The sequence below is a fragment of the Acomys minous genome, assembly GCF_964271855.1.
Source record: "Acomys minous genome assembly, chromosome: 8".
Taxonomy (NCBI): domain Eukaryota; kingdom Metazoa; phylum Chordata; class Mammalia; order Rodentia; family Muridae; genus Acomys; species Acomys minous.
The window spans coordinates 17691699-17714085 of NC_140489.1; the positions used below are offsets into that span (position 1 = coordinate 17691699).

General features: G+C 48.4%; 1 protein-coding gene across 2 annotated transcripts in view; it reads left to right on the forward strand.

The window, feature by feature from the left end:
• The first annotated feature begins 324 nt into the window (after nucleotides 1–324).
• The window catches only part of FBLN5 (fibulin 5), a 71926-nt gene continuing 49863 nt past the window's right edge, over nucleotides 325–22387 (forward strand). Inside the window, exons 1-4 of one of the 2 annotated variants that reach the window (XM_084792567.1) lie at nucleotides 325–716; nucleotides 5472–5526; nucleotides 8034–8085; nucleotides 10425–10679. In XM_084792567.1, the coding sequence (XP_084648693.1) occupies nucleotides 700–716; nucleotides 5472–5526; nucleotides 8034–8085; nucleotides 10425–10679 (379 nt within the window). In that variant the 5' untranslated portion in view covers nucleotides 325–699. Of the gene's footprint in view, nucleotides 717–926; nucleotides 1225–5471; nucleotides 5527–8033; nucleotides 8086–10424; nucleotides 10680–22387 lie in introns of those variants that run through there. The other variant, XM_084792566.1, reaches the window with a different exon arrangement.

A 22387-nucleotide genomic window follows, 5' to 3' on the forward strand; every position in this document is an offset into this window, starting at 1 on the left:
GAGAACGAGGTGAGGGTGGCCAAGGAAAGACCTTCTCTGTTGAGATTCGCAGCCTTGCCTTGCTCTCCGGCAGCCTCCCTTCTCTTCCTCTTCCCCATCTGCTCCTGCCCCACATCTTTGATTGGGGACGTCGTGCTTGTCCCATCTGTTGCTCTAAAGCCTCAGGTTACCAATTGATCTCAACCTCTCTCGTCCCTGTAGCTACTTTGGTGGTGAGTTCAAGTCCCGGCTGCCACAGGGCCTGATGACACGCCCCCTCGCGCGAGCCCCGCTCCGCCCCGGGGAGGCTGGGCGCCCCCAAGCCCCAAGCTCTGCCGGGCTCCCCTCCCAGCGCCGCCGCTGCCGAGCACTTGGCCCTGGCAGACGCCCCAAGATTGTTGTGAGGAGTCTAGCCAGTTGGTGAGCGCTGTAATCTGAACCAGCTGTGTCCAGACCGAGGCCCCATTTGCATTGTTTAACATACTTAGAAAATGAAGTGTTCATTTTTAACATTCCTTTTCCAATTGGCTTAATGCTGAATTACTGAAGGGGGTTAAGCGAAACCAGGTGCCGGCGGCTAGGGCTCTGCAGTGGCTCCCAGCACCCGGCACAGCCCCGGCCCTCCGCGCAGTCCGCTCGGCCCCTCTGGAACCTAGCCGCCTTGGTCCCGCCGCAGAGCCTGCCTTCCTCGCATAGTCTCTCCTCCCGCGCATCTTGGACATGCCAGCATTAAAAAGGTAGGTCGGAAGGCGCCAGAAACTGTCTTTCTCCAGGCTCGGGAAACCTAACTCCAGACCTGATGGGTGGAAAATGGCTATGGCTGAGATTCCGCCTGTGTCAGGGCACTGGAAAAGACTTTTAGCTAGTGATGCAATGGCACTGTTGATTACAAAAAGCTGCGCCCATCTCGAAACTTTGATTTGGGAGTGGGGATTTTTCTAAGTGTCAGGCGTAAACATCTTGAGAGAGGGCTGCAGACGACTTCTCTGGATCATTCCTCTTTCTTGTTGGAAAGGGCAGCAATTTTGTGCGCACTTTGCAAAATATCACACTACATATTTTTTAAATTTGCGAGACCGCTGGATACAGCACCAGCAATCGCTCTGCGGCAACTGCTGCGAGACAGGCAGACGGAGTCTCTGAACACCCCCTGCTTGCGTTTGCTCTATGTGTGCGATTCACAGAGGGCATGGGGCGCAGAAGTTTCGAGCCAATGAACAGTGGACACTGCAGACAGAGACGCATGTAAGCAAATGTTTTTGCTGTTCTTTGCGGAAATTGCAATTCCAGACAAGTAATCCTTGAGCCTTGAGGAAGTTTAAGGATGACATCTGTTCTGCCTTTCGCCAGCGTCTCTTGAAAATATAGCTGTCCTGCATAGATCTACACACTTTTCTCTGTGCGTGTTTGCATGTGGGAGGGTGCATGCATGCTAATACAACCTGAGCCATATTATGGTAAGCCATAGTAATACTGTCATCCTGAATCCCCAGCTAGCTGACCAGCAATGTCTGCCAATGACAGACAATTCTGATAATTGGAGAGTGTCCCCCGCCCCCGCCACTTTATTTTATTTTTTATTTACTTATTTTTTTTATGGCAGACTCAGATTCAAAAGAGAAGGTTTGAGACAGTTTTTCCTCCTCTCTGGTATTAATTATGCTTCATTTTGGGAGTTTTAAGGGTTTTCAGGACAAGGTACAGCTATTGCTGAGACTGTGGGTGCAGCAGAGCTGGGTACTATTTCTTTCTGGAAAGCCTCCCTCCCCGTTGTTAGCCTGGAGCTTATTTGGCCCCCAGGACCCAGCCACAGTTCTTCCAGGAGGTTGGGCTTGGGGCTGGCTGGCCCTGGGCTGGCTCTCGCCAAAAGGAATGGGGAGGGGGGGGGTTAGGGAGGAGAAGCCGGTGGGGTTAGCGCGTCTTTTCCAGTCGCTCTTGAACTCGGCTGTATGCAGTCAGGCTGTTCCATCTCCAACATAAACGAGACGGGATTTTATAACCACCTGAGAGGAAACTTCATGTGAAGAAACAGGAAAACATTGAAATTCATAATATACAGACTGGAAAATGCGTTTGTTGTCGTTCTCTCATTCCTTCCAGATAGAAAGTCTGGCTTTTGCAAATATCAGAAAGCCCCAGGATTTGGCTCTGCACTTTATAAGGTCAGAGCTGTCTCCAGGGCTGGAGAACCTGGCTCACACAGGCGCTGAGATGACATGAAAGCTTGTCTGCTCAGGATTGGTTCGGGGGCTACATGAAGGACAGGGGTTTTGCATCTTCCAGTCTGCACCAGGCTCAGTTTCGTCCGGGTACCACTTTTCCTCAGGGTCCTCTACCTACTGCTGTTCCTCCTGAGCCACGTGCCAGGGATGTGAATGAGCTTGCTATCCGCTGAGCACTCATTATTAAAAAAGGCGGGGGTACTATAAAGCCATGATACAGGGTGGGTAATAGCAAGCCTCAGACCAAGTCCAGAGCCATGCTGAGGAGCATTCAAGATCACCTCCTCCTTCAGGGAGCCCCCTCCTGACTGACCCTTGGCATCTACTGGGTTTTGCTAGCATTCTTGGCCCATGCTGCAGAGCAGCCAGCTCAGGTGTATGGCACCTGGGTCACATCTCTGTAGCTCTTCTGCCTGGTGTCTGTGCAGTAGTTGTTGGGATAAATACTAGCAAACTGAGCAAACTGGCAACAGACTGGTTCATCTGCGTAGATTTTGCATTGCCTTCCATCTTTCCTGCGTTAAGTGTCTACGTTGGTAGTGTTACATACACTCACTTGCTTATAGGACCAGACTCTGTGACAAAAACAGCTCTTGTTCCCTACCCTGTGTTGTGGTGCACTCCAGCACATGCTGCCATTCCAGCCTTTGGGAGTAGAGGCAGGAGAATCAGGAGTTCAGAGCCGACTTTGGCTGCATAGGCAGTTTGAGGTTAGCCTGAATTACATGAGACCCTGTCTTTTATTATTATTATTATTATTATTATTATTATTATTATTATTATTATTACTATTATTTTGGTTTTTTTGAGACAGGGTTTCTCTGTGTAGCCTTGGCTGTCCTGGACCCACTTTGTAGACCAGGCTGGCCTCGAACTCACAGCGATCCACCGGCCTCTGCCTCCCGAGTGCTGGGATTATAGGCGTGTGCCACCACACCTGGGGAGACCCTGTCTTTAAAAACAAACAAACAAACAAACAAACAAACAAAAACAACCTGTCTGTAGCATCTCGTGTCTAGTAATCCTAACACCCAGGAAGGTGGAGTACAATTGCCACAGGTTTAAGGACAGCATGGGTCATATTGTGAGCATAGGCTAGCCTGGGCTACAGAGTGAAGGCCTTGTTTCAAAACAAAACAAAACAAAACAAAAAAATCACCTCAAGCCACAAAAGTAAAAAAAAATTAAGGAAACACTGTACCTACTGACTACCACCCTCCCTGCCTCCTCAGCCCATGACCCTGGGAGCCACCATTTTTCTCTTTGAGTCTGAAAACTCTGGGGGTACCTGATAGAAGTTGAATTCTACATGTTTTTGTGTGAGTCACTTGTTTCACCATGGTGTCCCCATCCATGTTGTCACACATGTTATATTTTAATTGCATTTACCTATGTGTGCATGTGTTTGGTGGGAAGCCTGTGTTGTGGTGCCTGGGTGAGGCCAGAGGACAGCTTTCAGGAGCTGGTTCTCTCCTTTCACTTCATGGTCCTGGTGATCAGGTCATCAGTTTCAGAGCCTTGTCCTCTGCCCCTTTTGCATGTTTTTAATTAATTAATTTGTAGCTAGGACCTCATTATACTTCGTAGGCTGGCCTTGAACTCCTGGGCTCCAGTGACACCTTCCTTCCCACTCTAGCCTTTTGAAGCAGCTAAGACTACAAGCACATAGCAATGTGCCTAGCTTTCCATATTGTGTTGTGTCCAACTTGCCATTTTGTCTGAATAACATTGCTCTGCGTGTGTGTGTGCGCGTGCGTGTACACATGCATACGTGTGATCATGTTTTGTTTAGCCATTTATACACAGAGCTTTAGATCGCATCACTTTTAGTCAGTGTACAAAATGCTCCTGTGACCCTGGGTGCGTATGTGTCTGCTGGGTTCTGGACACAGTTCCCCAGGGAGTACACTCTGGGGTGCATCTGCTGGGTTACAGGCGTGAAGGCACTGTGCAGCCGCACCAGTTTTACATTCCTAACAGCAGCGCACAAGAGCTGTGATCTCTCTACATTCTTCCTGTACTTTCTGTTTTGTTTTGTTTTTGTTTTTTTTTTTAAGATCAAAGAGTTATTTTGTATGTATGAGCATTTGCTCGCTCTGAGTACAAGTAAGAGGCCCTGATTAGTAGAAGCAGAGAGTGACTGAGGAAGACACTGGATGCCAACTGGTGGCCTCCATATGGACACACACATGTGCATATGCAACTTACACACATGCACCCACAGGTTAACACACACACACACATGCACACATACACGCATACTGCACAGACAGCCATCTTAATAAGTATGAGTGACATAGACTTTGAAGGTTTAAAGCATACTGGTGATGACCACAGTTTCACCAGACCAAAGGTTAGCCACAGCAAAAAAACAAAAACAAAAACAAAAAAAAACCCCAAAACAAAACAAAACAAAACAAAACCCCAAAAACCAAATTACCCACAGGCAGAAATGTTTACTGGCTTGTGGATGGCCATGTTGGCTGAGCCATGCTGTCCTGGCATTTTCTGCTGTCTCCCACTGCCTTTTTTCTTCTGAGGATTGCATGGGCTCCTCAGTCTTCTGCCCTCTGGGATGGCGCTTCTCACAAGCCACGTGCTAGGGTGGACCCTGGCTTCTTGGGCCACTCAAGCCCAGGTCTTCACATGTGTGAAGTCTGGTTAAGTGACTTCCTGCAAATGCAAGGCACCTCATATTCTAGCCTTCATGGTTTGAAGACATGGTGGCTCTTGGCTCTGCAGTCATGTACTTTTTCTGTGTGTGTGGTTTTTTTTGAGACAAGGTTTCTCTGTATAGCCTTGCCTATCCTGGACTCAATTTGTAGACCACGCTGGCCTCGAACTCACAGAGATCCACCTGCCTCTGCCTCCCTGAGTGCTGTGATTACAGGTGTGCACTACCACGCCTGGATTGCAGCCATGTCTTAAGAATGCTTAACTCAGGCAATCCCCATGCAGACAAATGAAAGACCAAGACAACTGGTTGATGCCACAGCTGTGGGTCTTTGGACTTTTGTTCCTAAGCTGCAAAGCCTTGCACTCAAGCACACGACCTAACTCATTATCCCAACACACAAAGCAATCCTAAGAGGCTGGCTCTTGTGGGGTTAGATTAGAGGTCTGGAAGCCACACTGGGCTCTGCTGAGTGTGCCCTACCCGCTTGCAAGCACATGGGAAAGCCACCAGCTAAATGCCTGGGTAGCAGGAGATCCGGGTTTCCTGGACCTGAACATCCTGGGCACTCACTCTCAGTTTCTCACCTCCCACAGGATACTCACGGTTACCATCCTAGCACTCTGGCTTCCGCATCCTGGGAATGCACAGGTAAGGTTTCAAGCTATCCAGAAGCTTGTCACAAAGCTTGGGTGAAGGAGTCCAGCCATGCATTTCAGAACCCCAGGATTATATGAATGGGGGAGCACTCTGCAGTTCACTCCCCACTTGGAGGCAGGGTGATGTAGGTTCCCAGTGGCAAGGCTGGGATTGGATCTTAGTATCCTGGCTTCAAACCCAAGGCCGTGTCCTGCAAGCAGACTCTTTAACTTAAATTATAGTCCACTGTGACGTTTCTGGTCGGGGTGTTCCTCGGATGCTTGCCAATGGCTAGGTCAATGTGTGTCTCTACCTATACAACACCTAGGGAGGGAGGTGGGTAGGAAGTAGAGGTTCCCCCAAAACATTCCGATGTACAGTATGTGAGGCTGGGTAGTTCAGCAACCTGGAGTCGGGGGGGGGGGGCGCGGTATCCCTATCTCTGGGAGGAGTGTGAAAGGGACAATGACATTGGGTTCAAGGCAAGGGTCTGAGAGAAGTTTCAGTATCTCATCCGTAAAGCCACAGGGAGGGTCGACCAGTTGTATCAGCTCCAAGCAATGTGGGAGGAGTCCTCCAGATCTGTGGTTCTCAACCTGTGGGCCATGACCCCTTTGGGGTGTGGGGGTGGGGATGGTTGAATGATCCTTTCACAGGGGTCGCCTAAGACCATCAGGAAGCAGACAGTTAGATTAGGATTCATAACAGGAGCCAAGTTACAGTTATGAAGGAGCAAAGTGAGGGTCTCTATTAAAGGGTCACAGCATTAGGAGGATTGAGAACCACTGTTCAGATGGATCGGCGTGGCCCTCCTGTGTGGCTTTGCGGAAAGGAAATAAAGACAGCTTCATTTCTGAGTTAGGCTGAGGGCTGCAGGTGGGGGCGGGCAGAACACCTGGCCAGCGTGCCTAGGGCCATAGCTTTGATGCCCAGCACTGAAAAATATATTGGCGTGAGGAAAGGGGAGGGATTATGAAGTAATTCAAAGTCCACTGGATACACTCAGGCCATTGGAGACAGGAAGAGCTTAAGAAGAGAATATCAAAGAATCTTAGATCTCACAGGGACCTTGGTGTCTTCTAATCTAGCCCCAAGCATTACAGATAAAGATATCTATTCCCTCCCAGTGTGGTGGCGCACACCTTTAATCCCAGTACTTGGGAGGCAGGGGCAGGTGGATTGCTGTGAGTTCGAGGCCAGCCTGGTCTACAAAGTGAGTCCAGGACAGCCAAGGCTACACAGAGAAACTTTGTCTAACAAAACAAAACAAAACAAAACAAAACAAAGATCTAGTCACAGATCATGTTAATTAGTATAGGCACTTCGGCACTTATGATAACATATTTCCTCTTTGTAAGATTACCCTATTTTCTGGATACAGAAACTGAGGCAAAAGGAAGAAAAATGAGGAGAGTAAGGGCTCCAGTGAGAATTAGGAGTTGGGTAAAGCGATCCTTGGCCCATTGTACCCCAGCCCTGAGCTGAAGAGCAGGGCTGGGACCTGGTCTCCTGAGTTCTATGGTACAGATCCCTAGCTCTTCTGGACCCTCTGTCCTGAGGCCCTAAGGCCTGGAACCCTTAGCAGTATCACTGGCCAGGCTCCGAATCTCATCAAATCTTGCCACAGCCCAGGGAACCCCAACCTTGAGGCTGGAGGGGTGTCTAGTGATGGGGGTACCATAACCTTAGACATTGGACTTAATTCCTATGCCAGACTTTAGGCACCTGCAAGGGGCTCTCAAACTGTTACCAGTTCAGCTTTTTAAAAGTTTGTAGCCAAGGCAGGAAAGATGGCTTAGTCCACAACCAAATATATAGAAGTAAACAGCACTTGGGAAGCAGAGGCAGGAAGGCACTCAGTTCAAGGCCAGCCTGAACTACATACTGAGATTTTTATCTTCTAAACAAAACAAAACAAAACAAAACTAAACTAAACAACAACAAAAATAACACACATTTACTGCTCAGGTTATGGGTAAAATCACAACTCTCATTGATTGTGTCCTTTGTGTCACTGCCTTGCTGGAGTAGGAATGAAGGCATGCCCCCATCTGCTTTGCTTAGAAAATGGGCCGCACACATCTGCCATGTAGCTTTTGTTTTATGAACACAACTGAAAGTCGGGGGGGGGGGTGGATTTTGTAGGGGACAAAGAGTTTATTTCAAGTTCTATGGAAGAGAGGTGGGCAGCACTGGGCGAGTCCCCTTCCCTGGAAGTGAGGCTGTTGCATTGTGGCTTCATATGTGGCCATTACTGCCCCGTGGGCATAACAAAACCCTCAAGTTGCAGCAAGTGGGGGTGGCAAAGCACTGATATAGAAGGTTTGAAAAACAACACTAAGTGTGCTATGGTTGTAAGGAAACACTTGCAAATAGAGACCTACTCCCCCTGTGGGTGTCATGTGTGCCTTTCCCCCTTTCCTTTTACTCCATTTTCCTGATGCTCTATGATGCTTTTATAGTGACAAAGAATGCAAGTCAAGTGACCTGACCTGTTTCATTTCTTTCCTTCTCTATAGCAACAGTGCACAAACGGCTTCGACCTGGACCGCCAGACAGGACAGTGTTTAGGTATGTGATGTTGACAGTCCCTTGCAACTTGGGGACATTCAGGGACAGCCCAATTGCAATTAGGCTTCTTCCACAGCTGTTGTCCAATGCTGTCAAATCTTTATTTGCCTTCTCCGTGGAAGAACACAGTGATGGAATGTCTGAGCTAATGACATCCTTGTGGGTTATGTTCTTTGTGCTAAGCACTGTCCAGGGTCAAAGAACTGCCTCTATCCTCAACAAGCATTTCTGTGGGATCTGTTCCCCAGCACTGGCTCCTCAAGGCTCCACAAGCAGAGTAGCTTATGCTCATTTAAGATCCAAGAGCCTTCTAGGTTAGAGGCTCAACATCTGCTGTCTGTCTACCAGGTGAATATTAAAGCATTGGCAGGGCTGGGTTTCTCCAGGGCTAAAGGGGCGGGGGGTGGGGGGTGGGGAAAAAGAGAGAGAGAGAGAGAGAGAGAGAGAGAGAGAGAGAGAGAGGGAGAGAGAGAGAGAGCATCACTTTGCTGTGCGAGAAGTTGGTGGGATCCACCCTCCTGAAGTTATAGGCTGCATGTCTTCTGTCTTTCTGTCTGGCAAAGTGTTTCCCGACTTCTAGAAACTGCATTCATTCCTTGGTTGGTAGCCTGTACCACCACTCTAAGCAGTCACGTGATATTCACACTTACGGGTCCCTTCTTCCATTATGACTTCTCTGACCACGTCTCCTGCCTCTTCCACTTTTAACTACTTAACTACACTGGGTGTCCCTTGGCACAATGCAGGGTGACTGTTCCCTCTTTAAGCTATCTGATTGGCAAGCTGGATGACATCAGCCCTGTGACCCAGGAATGAGGAAGTACTTTGAAGAAGGGCATCCTCTCAGCATGCCGTCTAGTGGAGAGAAACGTAGACACAGTGACTGTTGTGACAAGTTGGTAACAGCATGGACCCTGAAAGCTGCAGTTGAGAGGAAGGCTCTATGCCCAGACTCAGCAAGGAGTCAGGGGCCAGTTTGAATTAGGTATTGAAAGAGGAATAGGACGCTGAGAAATCTCAGTCCACGGCGGAAGCAACAACGTAGGCAAAGACTAGGGATGCAAAGGGCCTTCAGGCATGGCGTGTTGTGGGTGGAGCATAGAGGCTGTGGGGAGCATAAGGCTTGGCCCCACATTGGGGGATAGTTAGCTTCTTAATTAGACGTGATTTAGGACAAATCATTTGTCTGTCCTGAGTCACATCAACTGAGAATCGGAGGGAAAATAGATGGCTTGAAAGAATGAATTAAACCCTGGAAGGACCAGGCTCATCCTTGAATTTAGAGTATAAACCATTTTGGTTCAAGGATGCACTATAGGGCAAGGAGGGCGTGGCTTCTCTTCCAGCCCATCACTTTCACTAGAGAACAGAGCAGTGTGCTCTGAACCACAGTGTTTGTAGATGGCGTGGTGGGCGAGCTGTCTGGATCCAGGCATTCCCCGCCGCTGCTGCTGCCCCTCCAGTCCCACACAGAGCAGGATCCAGAGCTGATGGCAGCACCCAAAACCAGGTCTGCTGCCCACTGCAGACAGAGTTGGGACCTCCCTTGCCTCACCTTAACAAGGCTGATTTTTCTACACTCTCCTTCCAGTATGAGCCAATCTCCACTGGGGCTAGATGTGGTCCTGTTTTGTTGGCACTGCATAGCTGACTTGAAAGCAATGCCCTGATTTCTCAGCAAGCTATTGACTCTGAGCCAAGCCTTGTCTTTCTGGGTGTAAAAGTCTCTTTCTTTTTTGCCCAGCTATTACTTTGAATAGAAATGGGAATGAGTCTTAGCCTGCTCTCATGTTTTCAGAGTATACGAAACGCACAGGAGAGTACCTGACACGCTTTCACATGCACAGACAAACACTCTCTTCTAGTTTTTACTGTTGCTTTCTTTATGTAAATCAAGGGTGTTTCAATTTGCTATATTCTTATGTATTAAATTCCTGATTGTGTCATGGTTCTTCTTGCTATAGGTAGTTTATTGTATATATGTGTAATAATATAAATGTATATGTAAAAAATAAAAAATGTTTAGTTATTAAAAAAAAAAAAAAAGAATACGTTTGCCCTGGTTTCAAATGTGGTGTTCTCTAAAGAAAAATATGAAGTCAACAACAGTCCAGACTTCTGTGGATCAGGGGTCACTAGTGGTGAGAGGGTTTAACGAGTTAATGCCTTGTACCAGGGGTCGCCTGGAGTCAGTTGGCTGATGATGCTGGGGAACTCAGATTGCCAAGTCAGAGGAAGTGTTAGAGGGTCATTCCCGTCAATCTGCTTTGCTTCAGTACGCACATGCTCAGTTTGGTGGAGGGGGCTGCTGACATTTGTCCTTTCTATAACCTCTGCAGATATCGACGAATGCCGGACCATCCCTGAGGCTTGCCGTGGGGACATGATGTGTGTCAACCAAAATGGCGGGTATTTGTGCATCCCTCGAACCAACCCAGTATACCGAGGGCCCTACTCAAACCCCTACTCCACGTCCTACTCAGGCCCATATCCAGCAGCTGCCCCACCGGTACCAGCTTCCAACTACCCCACGATTTCAAGGCCCCCTGTCTGCCGATTTGGGTATCAGATGGATGAAGGCAACCAGTGTGTGGGTGAGTAGCTGGGTGTCTGGCCTCTCACGTGGTACACTTCCTCAAAAGTGTTGTGAGAACCTAATGTGTCTTCCCAAATGGAGCTAGCTGCTGTGCACTGCACCAATTGGACAACGGTCTGCTGTCTAACGACAACATAATGTTCTCTTCCAGATATGTATTTTGACTCAGGACTTGAGTTGTGCCCTTTACTTCACAGTTATCTGGAAAGCTAATGATCTCTTTCTTTATATTAATTGATCAACGCATACATGCATCATCCATCAACCATCCATCCACTCACCCACTCATCCATTATCCATCCATCCATTCATCAATCACCCATCCATCCATCATCCACCCATCATCCATCCATCCATCTATCCATCCATCCATCCATCATCCATCCATCCTCCCAACCATCCATCTATTCATCCCTTTCTTTGATCTCATTGGTGATCAATGTCATGTTTTCTCAACTAAATAACCAATGCATCTTGTCAGACTCCAGGCCAGCACTCTGTCTTCTATGTATTGAACAAACTGAATATTGCTGTAGAAAAGCCCTGAGCTGATCTAGAAAAGAATGTGGGTTTCTTAGGTAGGAGCCAATGTTCTCATGGCTAAAGGGACCTTGCTGATGGGGACTCTGGAGGAAAAGTAGATACCATATGCCATGAGCTGCCAAAAAACTGGCAGCATCCTAAAGAGCTTCAGGTTCCGTTTGCCAGTGCTGCCTTGGAGGAGAGTTGCCTGGGGTCCTGCCCAGTATTTTGGCAGTAGTTGGACTAAATCCCTGTAATTGTCTCCAGCTTTGGAGAGTTACAGCGAAGAGAGATTGACAGTGAAGGCTCAAAATCTTTTGGCTGTGTACCCCCTCTGCCAAATCTCTTTGGACTTGGATCCCCATTACAGGCATATTTATACATGACACATGCATCCTGTTATACTCATGTGGTTTGAAAATATAAAGCACACATAAGAAATAGGAAATTTAAAAGAATGCAATAAAAATAAATATGAATTGAAATTCTAATATTTCCTTTCCATGGCCTTAAAAGTGTGGGAGACCATCAGTCTGCTTAATAATATTTTTGTGGGTTTCAGGGCTCTGAAGTATTGGTCTGTAACCAACAGCTAGAGAGACTGTGCTGATTATAATATATAAATATGTTCATGTGAATGAGTGTGCACTTCCATTTAAGTGTATACAAACACTATGCAAATATATGCTTGTTAGTACTACAGGGGAAATTGAATATACTCGAGCTCACAATTCTGCATTATTGCTGGTCTCAGAGGACCTGGTATGTCAGGGTACATGTGCATGTGCTGCCTGAGAGTTAACTGAGACCACGCCAATCGAGCCACGTGCTTCACAACTTTGGGGGGGAGGACAGGGTCATGCTTCCTTATGACACATAGCAGGACAATAGGCCACTGTAACCGGAAGAGACTTTTTGGATACTCTTTAGCTACAACCTCTTACTTTTTTGAAAGGTGAATGTAGGCTCCAGCAAGTTAGGTCATTGCACAGTTAGGATATGAGTCTAGTCATCTAGAAGAAAATAAATGGCCCCAAAGAGGAGATGTGGTGTGTGTGTGTGTGTGTGTGTGTGTGTGTGTGTGTGTGTGTGTGTGAGAGAGAGAGAGAGAGAGAGAGAGAGAGAGAGAGAGAGAGAGAGACAGACAGACAGACAGACAGACAGGCAGGCAGGCAGGCAGGCAGGCAGACAGACAGACAGATCAGAGGGCAGATGAACTGAGGGACTGACCACATATGTATATATGGCAATGAGAAAGGGGATGTGATGACAGTTTGAAAGCATTACAGGCCGTTGGAAAAGAGTCTCATCTGGTCCTGGGCCATGTCACTAACCCCTTCTATAGAACAGTTGGGCACTCTCTGCCCTAGGGCTCCCTGGGTGCCTTCCTTCATGCCACACACCTCTTTCCAGGGACTCAGAGCTCTTGGCATTGAGGGCATGCTGGGAAGCGTATTAATCTTGTGACCCCTCTGACGTCATACCACTTGTGGTTCTGAACCTGTTATATAGACATATGAAACCTTTAATAATGGTCCTTTTGTAAGCCCAGTACAATCTGGGAACCCAAGCAAGGACTGGCACCAGGCCCACCCATTTCCAAAATGTCCAGTATTATGCATTCATACGTCCTGAGTTCTGACTTCCCTTCACTCCACCCCACCGTTTCCTGACTTACCAGGGCTGAGGCCCCTATGGGTGTTGTGAGAGGTGGTGGCAGGAGGCCAGAGCAAGGGAAAGGCTGGGAAGGGCAGCTCTATAACTGATGTACCAGGGAACTGGGACAGGGGGCAGAAGGCTGGGAGCAGAGGAAAGGAAGCAAGTTGGCAGGGAAGAGATGAAGACGTGGGCAGGTGTGTGTACGAAGAAGGCCTTCAAAGGAGGACAGGCGTTCCTGGAGCAATGGGCTTCTTCCTCTCTGAGGAGGGAACAGTGGTGAGTGATGAAAATTCAGTGAGAATTTGAATGTATCTCCTCCCCATCAAAACCAACCTAGCAGCATCACCAGCAGTGGTCATAGTAGTGACACAAGTGCTGGCTCAATATTTGGGTATCAGGGTCATGGGGCCTCAGCACTACAGGTGGAACTGGTACTTATGTTGTGTCTACAGGGAAGTCAGAGCAGAGAGAAGTTAAGACACCTGTCTGTGGGTTGCACTGTGTATTGGGTTGAGTCCCAGTTTGAACCATTCAGACTTTGGATAAGGAACTTGGTGTTTGGGCTATAAAGGTTCACTGTTAGAGAGTCAGTACAGAAGTCAGTGTTAACAGCAAAGTCCTTGCTCATTTTTTTTTTTTTGAAGAATTTTTTTTTTCTGTAAAGTTTTGAACTGGACAAGAGTTGGGAGAACACAATAGATAGTTTTCTACTTGTCACCTAAGGTCAGTGGTTATTAGCACAGGCACCGCCTCTCCTTTAGCTTTAGATGCCAAATCAGTTTAAGTATTATAGAATTATCTAAAAAAAAAAAAGAATAAAGATTCTTCATAAGAAGCCCATGAGCTGGGTGCTGGTGGCACATGCCTTTAATCCCAACACTCAGGAGGCAGAGGCAGGCAGATCTCTGAGTTCGAGGCCAGCCTGGTCTATAGAGTGAGTTCCAGGACAAAGAAACAAACAAACAACAACAAACGCCCCCAAATTCAACTTATAATACATTATCAAACCTACAGATATCATCAAGAATTCATTTTTGCCGTGAAATATCTAGATGTTGTTTATATTGGTTGTCTTATAAATGCCCTTTTCCCAGGACTAGGGAGAGAGATGAGTGGGCAAAATGCTTGCCTCCCAGGCACAGGGGCCTGAGTTCAGACCTCCGTCACCTCCAGGGAAAGGCCACGTGGGACTGCGCATGCCCTTAACTCTAACACTGGGGAAGTGAGGTAGGCAGATCCCTGGGGCTCGGTAGCCAGCCAGTGTAGCCTAATCGGCAACCCCCAAGTTCAGTGAGAGACCTGTCTCAAAACAAGAAAAAGGTGAGGGCCAGTGAGATGGCTCAGTGGGTAAGGGCACTTGCAACACAAGTTGATTCCTGAAATACACGCTACGTCATCGACATGCCTGGTAAAGAGAGAACAGACTCCATCAAATTGCCCTTTGCCCTCCACACAGGCACGGCAGCATAAGCATGTGCATGAACATGAAATAAAACATAACATAATGAAAGGAAGACCTAGCTGATGTTGACCTCTACGTGCACGCTCACACACATGCATCCACATACACGTGCGTCTCCCCCCCCCCCCCCACATATGCCTTTCCCCATTGCTTTCGTGGAGTCAGATTCGGATGGCTTTGCTAATTGCCTCCGTCGCTGACTCCATGTCTTTTCCTTGCCACTTCCTTGTGGACACAAAGTTGTTCGTCTGGAGTGGCAGAGCGTAGTCCAGTTTTTTCTTCCCCATTGGTGTTCTAGAAGCTGGACATAGGTCTAGAGTCTTGGCCCACTTCTGGTGTGATGCTCTGGATAACCATCTTCTTGATGATGCCTTTGGTCTTCCGCCCATCCAGTCATGCCCTGGGTGCCTTTTGTAAAGTGTGAGGATTACCCTGGGCAACTAATGGCCGCCTCCACCTCATGAAGGTTGGCTTTGCTGCATTTCAGACCTACTTTCAAAGAAGCCTTCTTCCTCGTTCTCTGGTTAGCCTGTGTCCTCTTCCTGCAGGCTGACAGAGCCTTGGGGTCCCCAGTAACCCCCAGTACCTCTGAGTTTCCTTCTTGACTTCTCTGTTTTGGGTTCCACTTTGGCGGTGACTAAATGCTGTTCTGGAACAGTGTGGCTTGGGTATGAGTTCCCGAGTCCCTGGCCAGAAGTCTAGATCACTTGGGACTCTTTTGTGGACAGGGGCATAGTCGCTGAGCCAAGAATGTTTTGTACTGAGAAGAATGACAGCTTGGCTTGAGGGTGACCAGCTCCACAAGGCTGCTGGGAGTCCTGGCTGGATGCAATGTGTCACCCAGCTTGTCCACCCCTGGAAGATATGGTAACCAGATTCTTTAGATATCTAGGGGCTGAGGGCAGTCAGGCATAGCTAACTAGCAAGGACGAAAGGCCATTGGAGCCCAGGTCACTGACTTGGACCCAGACATAGTGCAGATCACACAATACACATAGAGTTCTGAGACAGCTAAGAGCCATCTGGGAAAAGTAGGGGCCGGGTTATGTCAAACTAAAAGCAAGGAGTGGGGGGGGGGGCGGGCTCGGTGACGGGCTTTCTAGGTCCAGACTGCCATCCTGGAACTTTTTCCTCATAACATATTGCCTCTGAGAACCAATCCTGGAATGTGATTGCCACCAGGCTCTGAGTGTTTATTCCTTATGCGCTTCAACGTGTCATCTCTCTGGGTGACATTCCCCATGAGCCTGGCTTTGCTAACCACGTTGGCTTGGTGGCAAGTCAAGGACTCCACCAGTAACAAATCCGTGATGTGTCCCGCAGCCCAGAAAGCTGTGTCTCTGGAGCTCTGCTCTCAGGGACTCCAGGGACTCTCCTGGCCATTCCTGAGACTACAAGCGATGCCTTTTAGTCCCTAGTTGGTCTGGGCTTTCATTGCTGTTAGTGATTAGGGCACCGAGTGGGCAGAGAGCAGAAATTACAGATCCTTCTGGAAGATGCATGGAGTTGGCCTAAGATGCTCTTGAGTTATTTTTCCTGACAGCCAGCCAGTATTTAGTCAACTAATTTACTTCATAGAGTGCCTCAGTTATGCCAGGCTCTCTGGTTTAGGCACAGAGGGGATTAGGTGGGTGTCTGTGGTCAAGGAAGGGAGATCTGATACCGTGCAAGCAGCTGAAAGACAAGAAGGCCAGGCAATCGCTATTGTGGCACAGAGGCGGGACCAGGAGGACCTGGGAATGGAAGGCCCCAGATTTCTTCTTGGTTGGCTACTTCCTGTAGTTAAGGTCTGGAGTTTTATGCCTTTGTCTACAAAATGTAAAATAGGTATGGTATGGCCATGCTTGCTTTCATGAAAACACCTTACCTGGAGTCTGCACGGAGTGCCACACACTAAATGTTAATTGGAATGACTCAAGGAACAGGCCCTAGGTCTTGAAGTGCTAGCTCGTACAAAGATTCAGAGAGTCTGAAATGTACCAAAGGCCTAATTCTTTAGAAACCTTAAAAACATGACCCAAAGTTGAGCTTGACCACACCCACTTTGCAGGCCTTCAAAGCCTTGAGGAGACTTTACTCAGAATCTGCTTCAAGGTGCCAGAAAAGCTTGGTTTGTTTAACTTGTGAGACAAAGCCATGGGAAGTCGGCCCAATGTGGCATTTTTATTTCCAGCCCCAAGACAAGGCCAAGAGCACATAGAAACCCCAGGCACAGCGGGGCAGGTCTGTGGTTAGCACAAACGAGGGAAGAGCTGGAGGCCTTCCCTTTTTGTGGGAGTTCTGTATTTTCTCTCCGGGTCTCCAGCTTGGCTTGTAAGGTGAAACCCAGGCCTGAGGCTCAGAAAATGTGTGGCGCAGAGGTTTCCTTAGTAGCTGAGGGGGTTTGGGACCAGCTAGGCTTGGGGAGGAGGTGGCACCCCACGGAAGCAGAAGCTCTGCAGTTGGTTTTCCTCAGAAGCCCTTGAACTGCTCCAGCAAGCCCGTGCACTGGCAGCCCCCTCTCCATGGTCTACATCCCTTCAGTCTGTTACTATTATGGGCTGGGGAGCTGGGTAACTCGCCCACCTTCTCTTTCGTTTGTTTGTTTTTTGAGACAGGGTTTCTCTGTGCAGCCCTGGCTGTCCTGGAACTTGCTTTGTAGACCAGGCTGGTCTCGAACTCACTGAGATCTGTTTGCCTCTGCCTCCTGGGTGCTGGGATTAAAGGCTCGGCTGGAACAGTTGCTTTGAACTACTTTTGAAATCTTACTCATGCTTGTTACTACTCCAGAATTTAGTGAAAGACATTGGCTCTGCTGCTCAGTCTTGCTATTTGGTGCACTAATAAAGGTGTGTGTATATGTACAGCCGAGGAGAGGGGGCTTGGTCTGTGAGGTGCCTGCTATGCATGAGGACTCAAGTTCGAGCCCAGCACCCGTGTGGAAAAGCTGGGCGTGGTGGCCCAGGCTTCTATCACCAGTATGGGAGAGACGGTGACAGGCTCTCTGAAGTTTACTGACCAGCCAGTCTAGCTTAATTGGTGAGGTCCAGGCTCATTGGCCCAAAAGTAAGGTGGAGAGTGACTGAGGAGGTATCAGACATTGACCTCGGCTTCTGGATGCCTGCTCACACACACACACACACACACACACACACACACACACACACACACACACACACACAGAGAGAGAGAGAGAGAGAGAGAGAGAGAGAGAGAGAGAGAGAGAGAGAGAGAGAGAGAGAGAGAGAGAGAATCAGTATCAAAGTTTATAGAGAACTCTTACCACACGTTTGTCTTTTAAAATGTTTTGATCACTGTTTTTTCAGTACAGAGGCTTCTTTTGTAATCCTGTGAATTTTGTTTTATGCAGTTTAAAACATTGTTTTGAGAAGGGGAGTTCACCCATGCAGGACAGGTTTGTGGCACACATGTACACAACTCACCGGGACATTTGATTTGTCAAGTCCCCTCCAGCGCTCCAGAATGTTATAACATTCCAGATCTTCCCAGTGGTGTGTGTGTGTGCAGATTCTGGATTTTCTACTAACACTTTCTCACCTGGCTTATTCAGGTGATGTAACTCTGGTGTACTCATGTGTTTCCAATGGTGACACCGTCTGCTGCGTGGCACTAATTCTGCATTCATGAGAGAGTGCTTCTCTTCCCACTGTAGCCATAGCTTTAGTAGTCAGCACTGGTGGAGGCACAGGGCACTGACTGGCCCCATAAGCTGGGTAAACTCCACTTTTGGGACTCGACCAATCTCTGGTGTCTTCGTGCAGTAGGTCACTTCCCCGCGCCTGGCATGGCAGTTTTCTTAACTATCTCCGTCCTTTTCTTGGCTCTCATCTTCGGTGCTTTGGTCTGCTCATGTCTCTTTTAATTGTGTTTAATTTTGGAATTAGCCAGCCCTGTGTGTGTGTGTGTGTGTGTGTGTGTGTGTGTGTGTGTGTGTGTATGAAAAGAAAGTGATTTTGCAAGAAGAGGCATGGAGTATGGACGTTACTGTGGAGCAGACCCACTTGGCTCTGCTGTAATGGTTCTGACCAAAGTGGCTATGTTTCCAGGTCTCCAGAGAGTACCCACTGGATGACCATGGGGTCAAAATTTCCTACTAGGCCTAGAGAAAGCACTAAGTATTTAGTTTTGAAATCAGTTTGAGGACAGTCTCACTACATTGTCCTGGCTAGTCTAACGCCTCGGGGTCTAAGTGGTTTTTCTACCTCAGCCTTGGAGATGCTTCCCCATGTGTGAAAGTGGAAGATGGTGACTGTACCTTCTTATTCATTGTCGGGGACAGCCATGGATGTCTTTTCAAACACCCTGATGATTGAACATGCCATCAGTGGACTGTAGAACCAAATTCCCCAGGGAGGTTCAGAATGTCACTTAGCTATTTCTGTGCACGCCCTGAGAGGCTCTCCTCTGCTGTGGACAGTCTCTTGAGGGCATCCTCACTCTTGTCTGTGCTCCAGCTGCGATGCAAGAAACAGCAACCTAGAAGCTGTTTGTGCCATAGAAGAAATGAAGTAAGAAGTGAAAGCATCATATGATTACAGGTCACTCGTCTCATGTACAAAGCTAGAAAAACCTAGGAATCACATCACTATTGCCAATAACAGCTTCATGAAGGTGTCACCAGAGAGCCCCAAGTTTATAATTCCTGCTTCTAGGAACAGAAAAGAGGGTCTTTGTTTCTTGAAGGACCTGGATCAAGTGGCTTATTATGCCCGTAAGCAATGGGAGACAGCGTGATGCTATAGAGAGAGCTTAGACATTTTAGATTTACCCAAACTTAGGTTTACACACCATTATTGCATAATAGCCTAGCTCAGGAATTAAATGCCTGCAAGTCATAGCATCTGCCGTGTGGGATGCCATTGGTTTGTGGGATGCTTGCAAGTGTAGCAGAGAAGATGCTGTGTGTCTGATTCCCTAAAGGAGGTACCACTTCTGTTGCCTGGTTCCAAACCTGTGGTCCTTTAAGAGGAACACTTCTTCAGTCACCACATGCTCAGTGGGTTCTTCGCACAGGCTGGGAGGCTTGGGGAGAGAGTGGCAAAGGGAGAGGAGAGGGAGGCGGGTCCCCAGCTTATGATTCCATATCGCTACAGCTGTGTGTTGCTTAACATGGGGAGATGTTCTGAGAAGGGCACGCACTATTGGTGGTCTTGTCATTGTGTAAGTATCACAGCGTCTCCTCACTTCAGCATCTCCAGGCAATATAATCACACCAGACTCCGCACGCACGCAGCTTGCCGCTGACTCACTAAGTGAGCATGCCGATTCCTCCATCTGTCGGCTCAGGCCCCACTGACGTGGCTCTTGCACATCCTCTGGGACCCTCGTGGCTAAGCTCCTGGTGCCAGAGCCACTTGGATACCCGTATTCCCTTCCTTCTCCGTTGGAATGTTAGTTTATTTCAACACATGGGTTGGTTCTACAGTGTTTTTGCCCAGCAGGCTGTTTATGGGGATTGTGGGCTGGGCCCCATCTCCACAGCAGCTTCCCGGGACCTCAAGCCAGAATCAGAAAGGCAAAGGTTCCCTATAACCTAGGTATGTGCCTTGTTTACATCTTTTATATTGAGGCGATGAGGTAGGCCTCAAGAAGTGGCTTGGATTCCTGGTGGGGGTGGGTATTCCTGGGATGCAGGCACGATACCAGCACCTGCTATGTGTCCACAGCCTATGGTAGAGTGAGCTCTCAATTAGTTACAATCACAAGAGTGGATGGGATGGATGGGTGGATGGATGGATGGATGGATGGATGGGTGGATGGATGGATGGATGGATGGATGGATGACTGAATGCATAAAAGTGTTGGTGCTGACAACCCAAAGAAGTGAGGCTTCCCTCCTTCTCTCACTTGTTCTCTCATCACTCACATAAACCCACCGTGCTCTGTGATTTCTCACACTGTATTGGGTGTCGAGAGAGACCATGATAACCCCTGTATATTCCCACACTCAGCATGTGTTGGCATATGGCTCCACTGTGAGTAGTGAATGGATGTGGATGTATGGGGAAGCTGCGAGGCTGGTGGGAACAGGCAGGAGTGAACACCTTTGGGTCGGATGGACCTGTGGAGTTCTACCTCCACTAGCCTTTTCTTAACGGCACTCATGTGGGGGAGGTTCTAGTGGGAGAGGCTGGCTCCCACACATCCACCAGCAGCTAGAGGCTGTACTTATACAATCCAGAGAGTGTCCTTCAGTTGTATCCCATGCCAAGGTACCCTGGGAACCCCCAGACACTCTGAGGCTTCTGCTTGTCTTGGACACAAAGGAGTGTGTCTGGGGGAAGGGTCTCAGCCCATCCTTAGGACATTCACAAGATTCTTTCTTTCCAGTGCACTCCAGACAGCAGACAAGAAGTCAAGGACTGACCTTCTATTTCCCTCCAGCTTGTTGGAGTGGGGCCAGAGGGGAGATTGGGACAGCCTGAGCTGATCCTTCCCCAGGCAGCCAGCATCTGGGGCAGGCTCTGGAGATGTCTGATGTGGTAGGTGCTGGGGGAGGCAATGGTGCCTGGGGGCTTTTCAGTGCTGTCTGACTCTCCTTCAAATGAGAACATTTGCAGAAACGCAGCCAGCCTTGATTTATGAGCTCTGCATATTTCGCAGGTCTTTACACATCCCCCCAGGAATCAGTGAGGTCAGACAGAACAAACTTCACATCCGGAATCAGTATGAAATTGGCATCTTCCATAGTTCCTGTGGGAGGGGGAGGATAATAACTTGAGGGAGGTTATATGAAACAATGCAAAGACACACACACACACACACACACACACACACACACACACACACACACACACTTCCAGCCTCTGCTTCATTCTTGTTGGGGACAAAGGAAAGATATATGTCTTCCCTATCTGAGCCTAGCGAGGGGTAGCCATGTCTTCTGGGTCTTCTGTTAGCAGGATGAAGAGAGATGGGGCAAGACTACAAGAGTGAGTGATAAACTCAACGGGAACTCAGGAGGGACCACAGCATCTTGTACTCTGTCCTCTGGCGCACACTGCGTAACAGTGATAAATAGACATTCCTGGTTATTTAACATCTCACGGCCCAGCAGGAACTTGCTGCCTCGCTCACCGTTGTATTTTCAGTGCCTGATGGGAGTTTGATGAATGAGTGGCTGAGCCGCACAGAGTGAAAAGAAGTGAGGAGGATTCAAATGAGCAAGAGAAACCGACGGCATCACAGGTAGCCCTGCCCACATCGGCCCAACTTGTTACCTCTGATGAACTCATTCATTCCTTGAGTTCTTGGCAAGTTGGTGGGAATTGTGAAATCCGACAGCACAACACAGTGGGCCTCCAACAGAGGTACGAGGTGCTGCCGCGGCCCTGGCTAGGGTAGTCACAGTTCTCTATGACAGGTGTTACCCATCTGCATCTGGTTAATTAGACAGATAGCCACCGATAGCTTGTCTGCATCAGACGCTGCCAAGTTTGAGGGATGGACAATATACAACGTCTACCCTCGGGAATCTCCCCAGCTGAGCGTTTGTGAGGGGACTGGGAGTGACACAAGCACATAAATAGTCAGAACTCTCTAGGGGTGACTAATAAGAACAGCTGGGGCCCGGCGCTAAAGGAGTGCTTTGTATGGATTCCACAGCCAGAAGCGATCTGCTGGCCTTTAGGAGACCCTTGGAGGTTTGAGCAGGTTTTTGATGTTGGAGAAGGGGGGGTCATGAGCAACGGTCTAGAGCACAGGAAGTTCATGGGATGTTCAGGACCCCTAGTGGGGGCCAGACTTGGCTGTGAGCACACTGGTCGCCTGCCTGTTCATGTTACCCAGCATGCCACATGGGCACAGGCTGAGAACAGATAGACTTAGAATAAGAGATGGAGGTTTGGATATTGGCTGGGATTACACGGTCCAGCCTTGAGAGCCATGCAATCTGACTTAGGCTTTATTCCGTGGACAGAGAATTAGTTACTTTTACATTGGTTACAAGAGTTCTGTTTTGGAGGCTTGGCCAAATGGGGGTCAAGATCTAGTCACAGCCCTAGAGCAAGCTTGCAAGATGGGGTGTTCCAGTCCCTTCTCTTCTCATCCAGGTAAGAAGAACT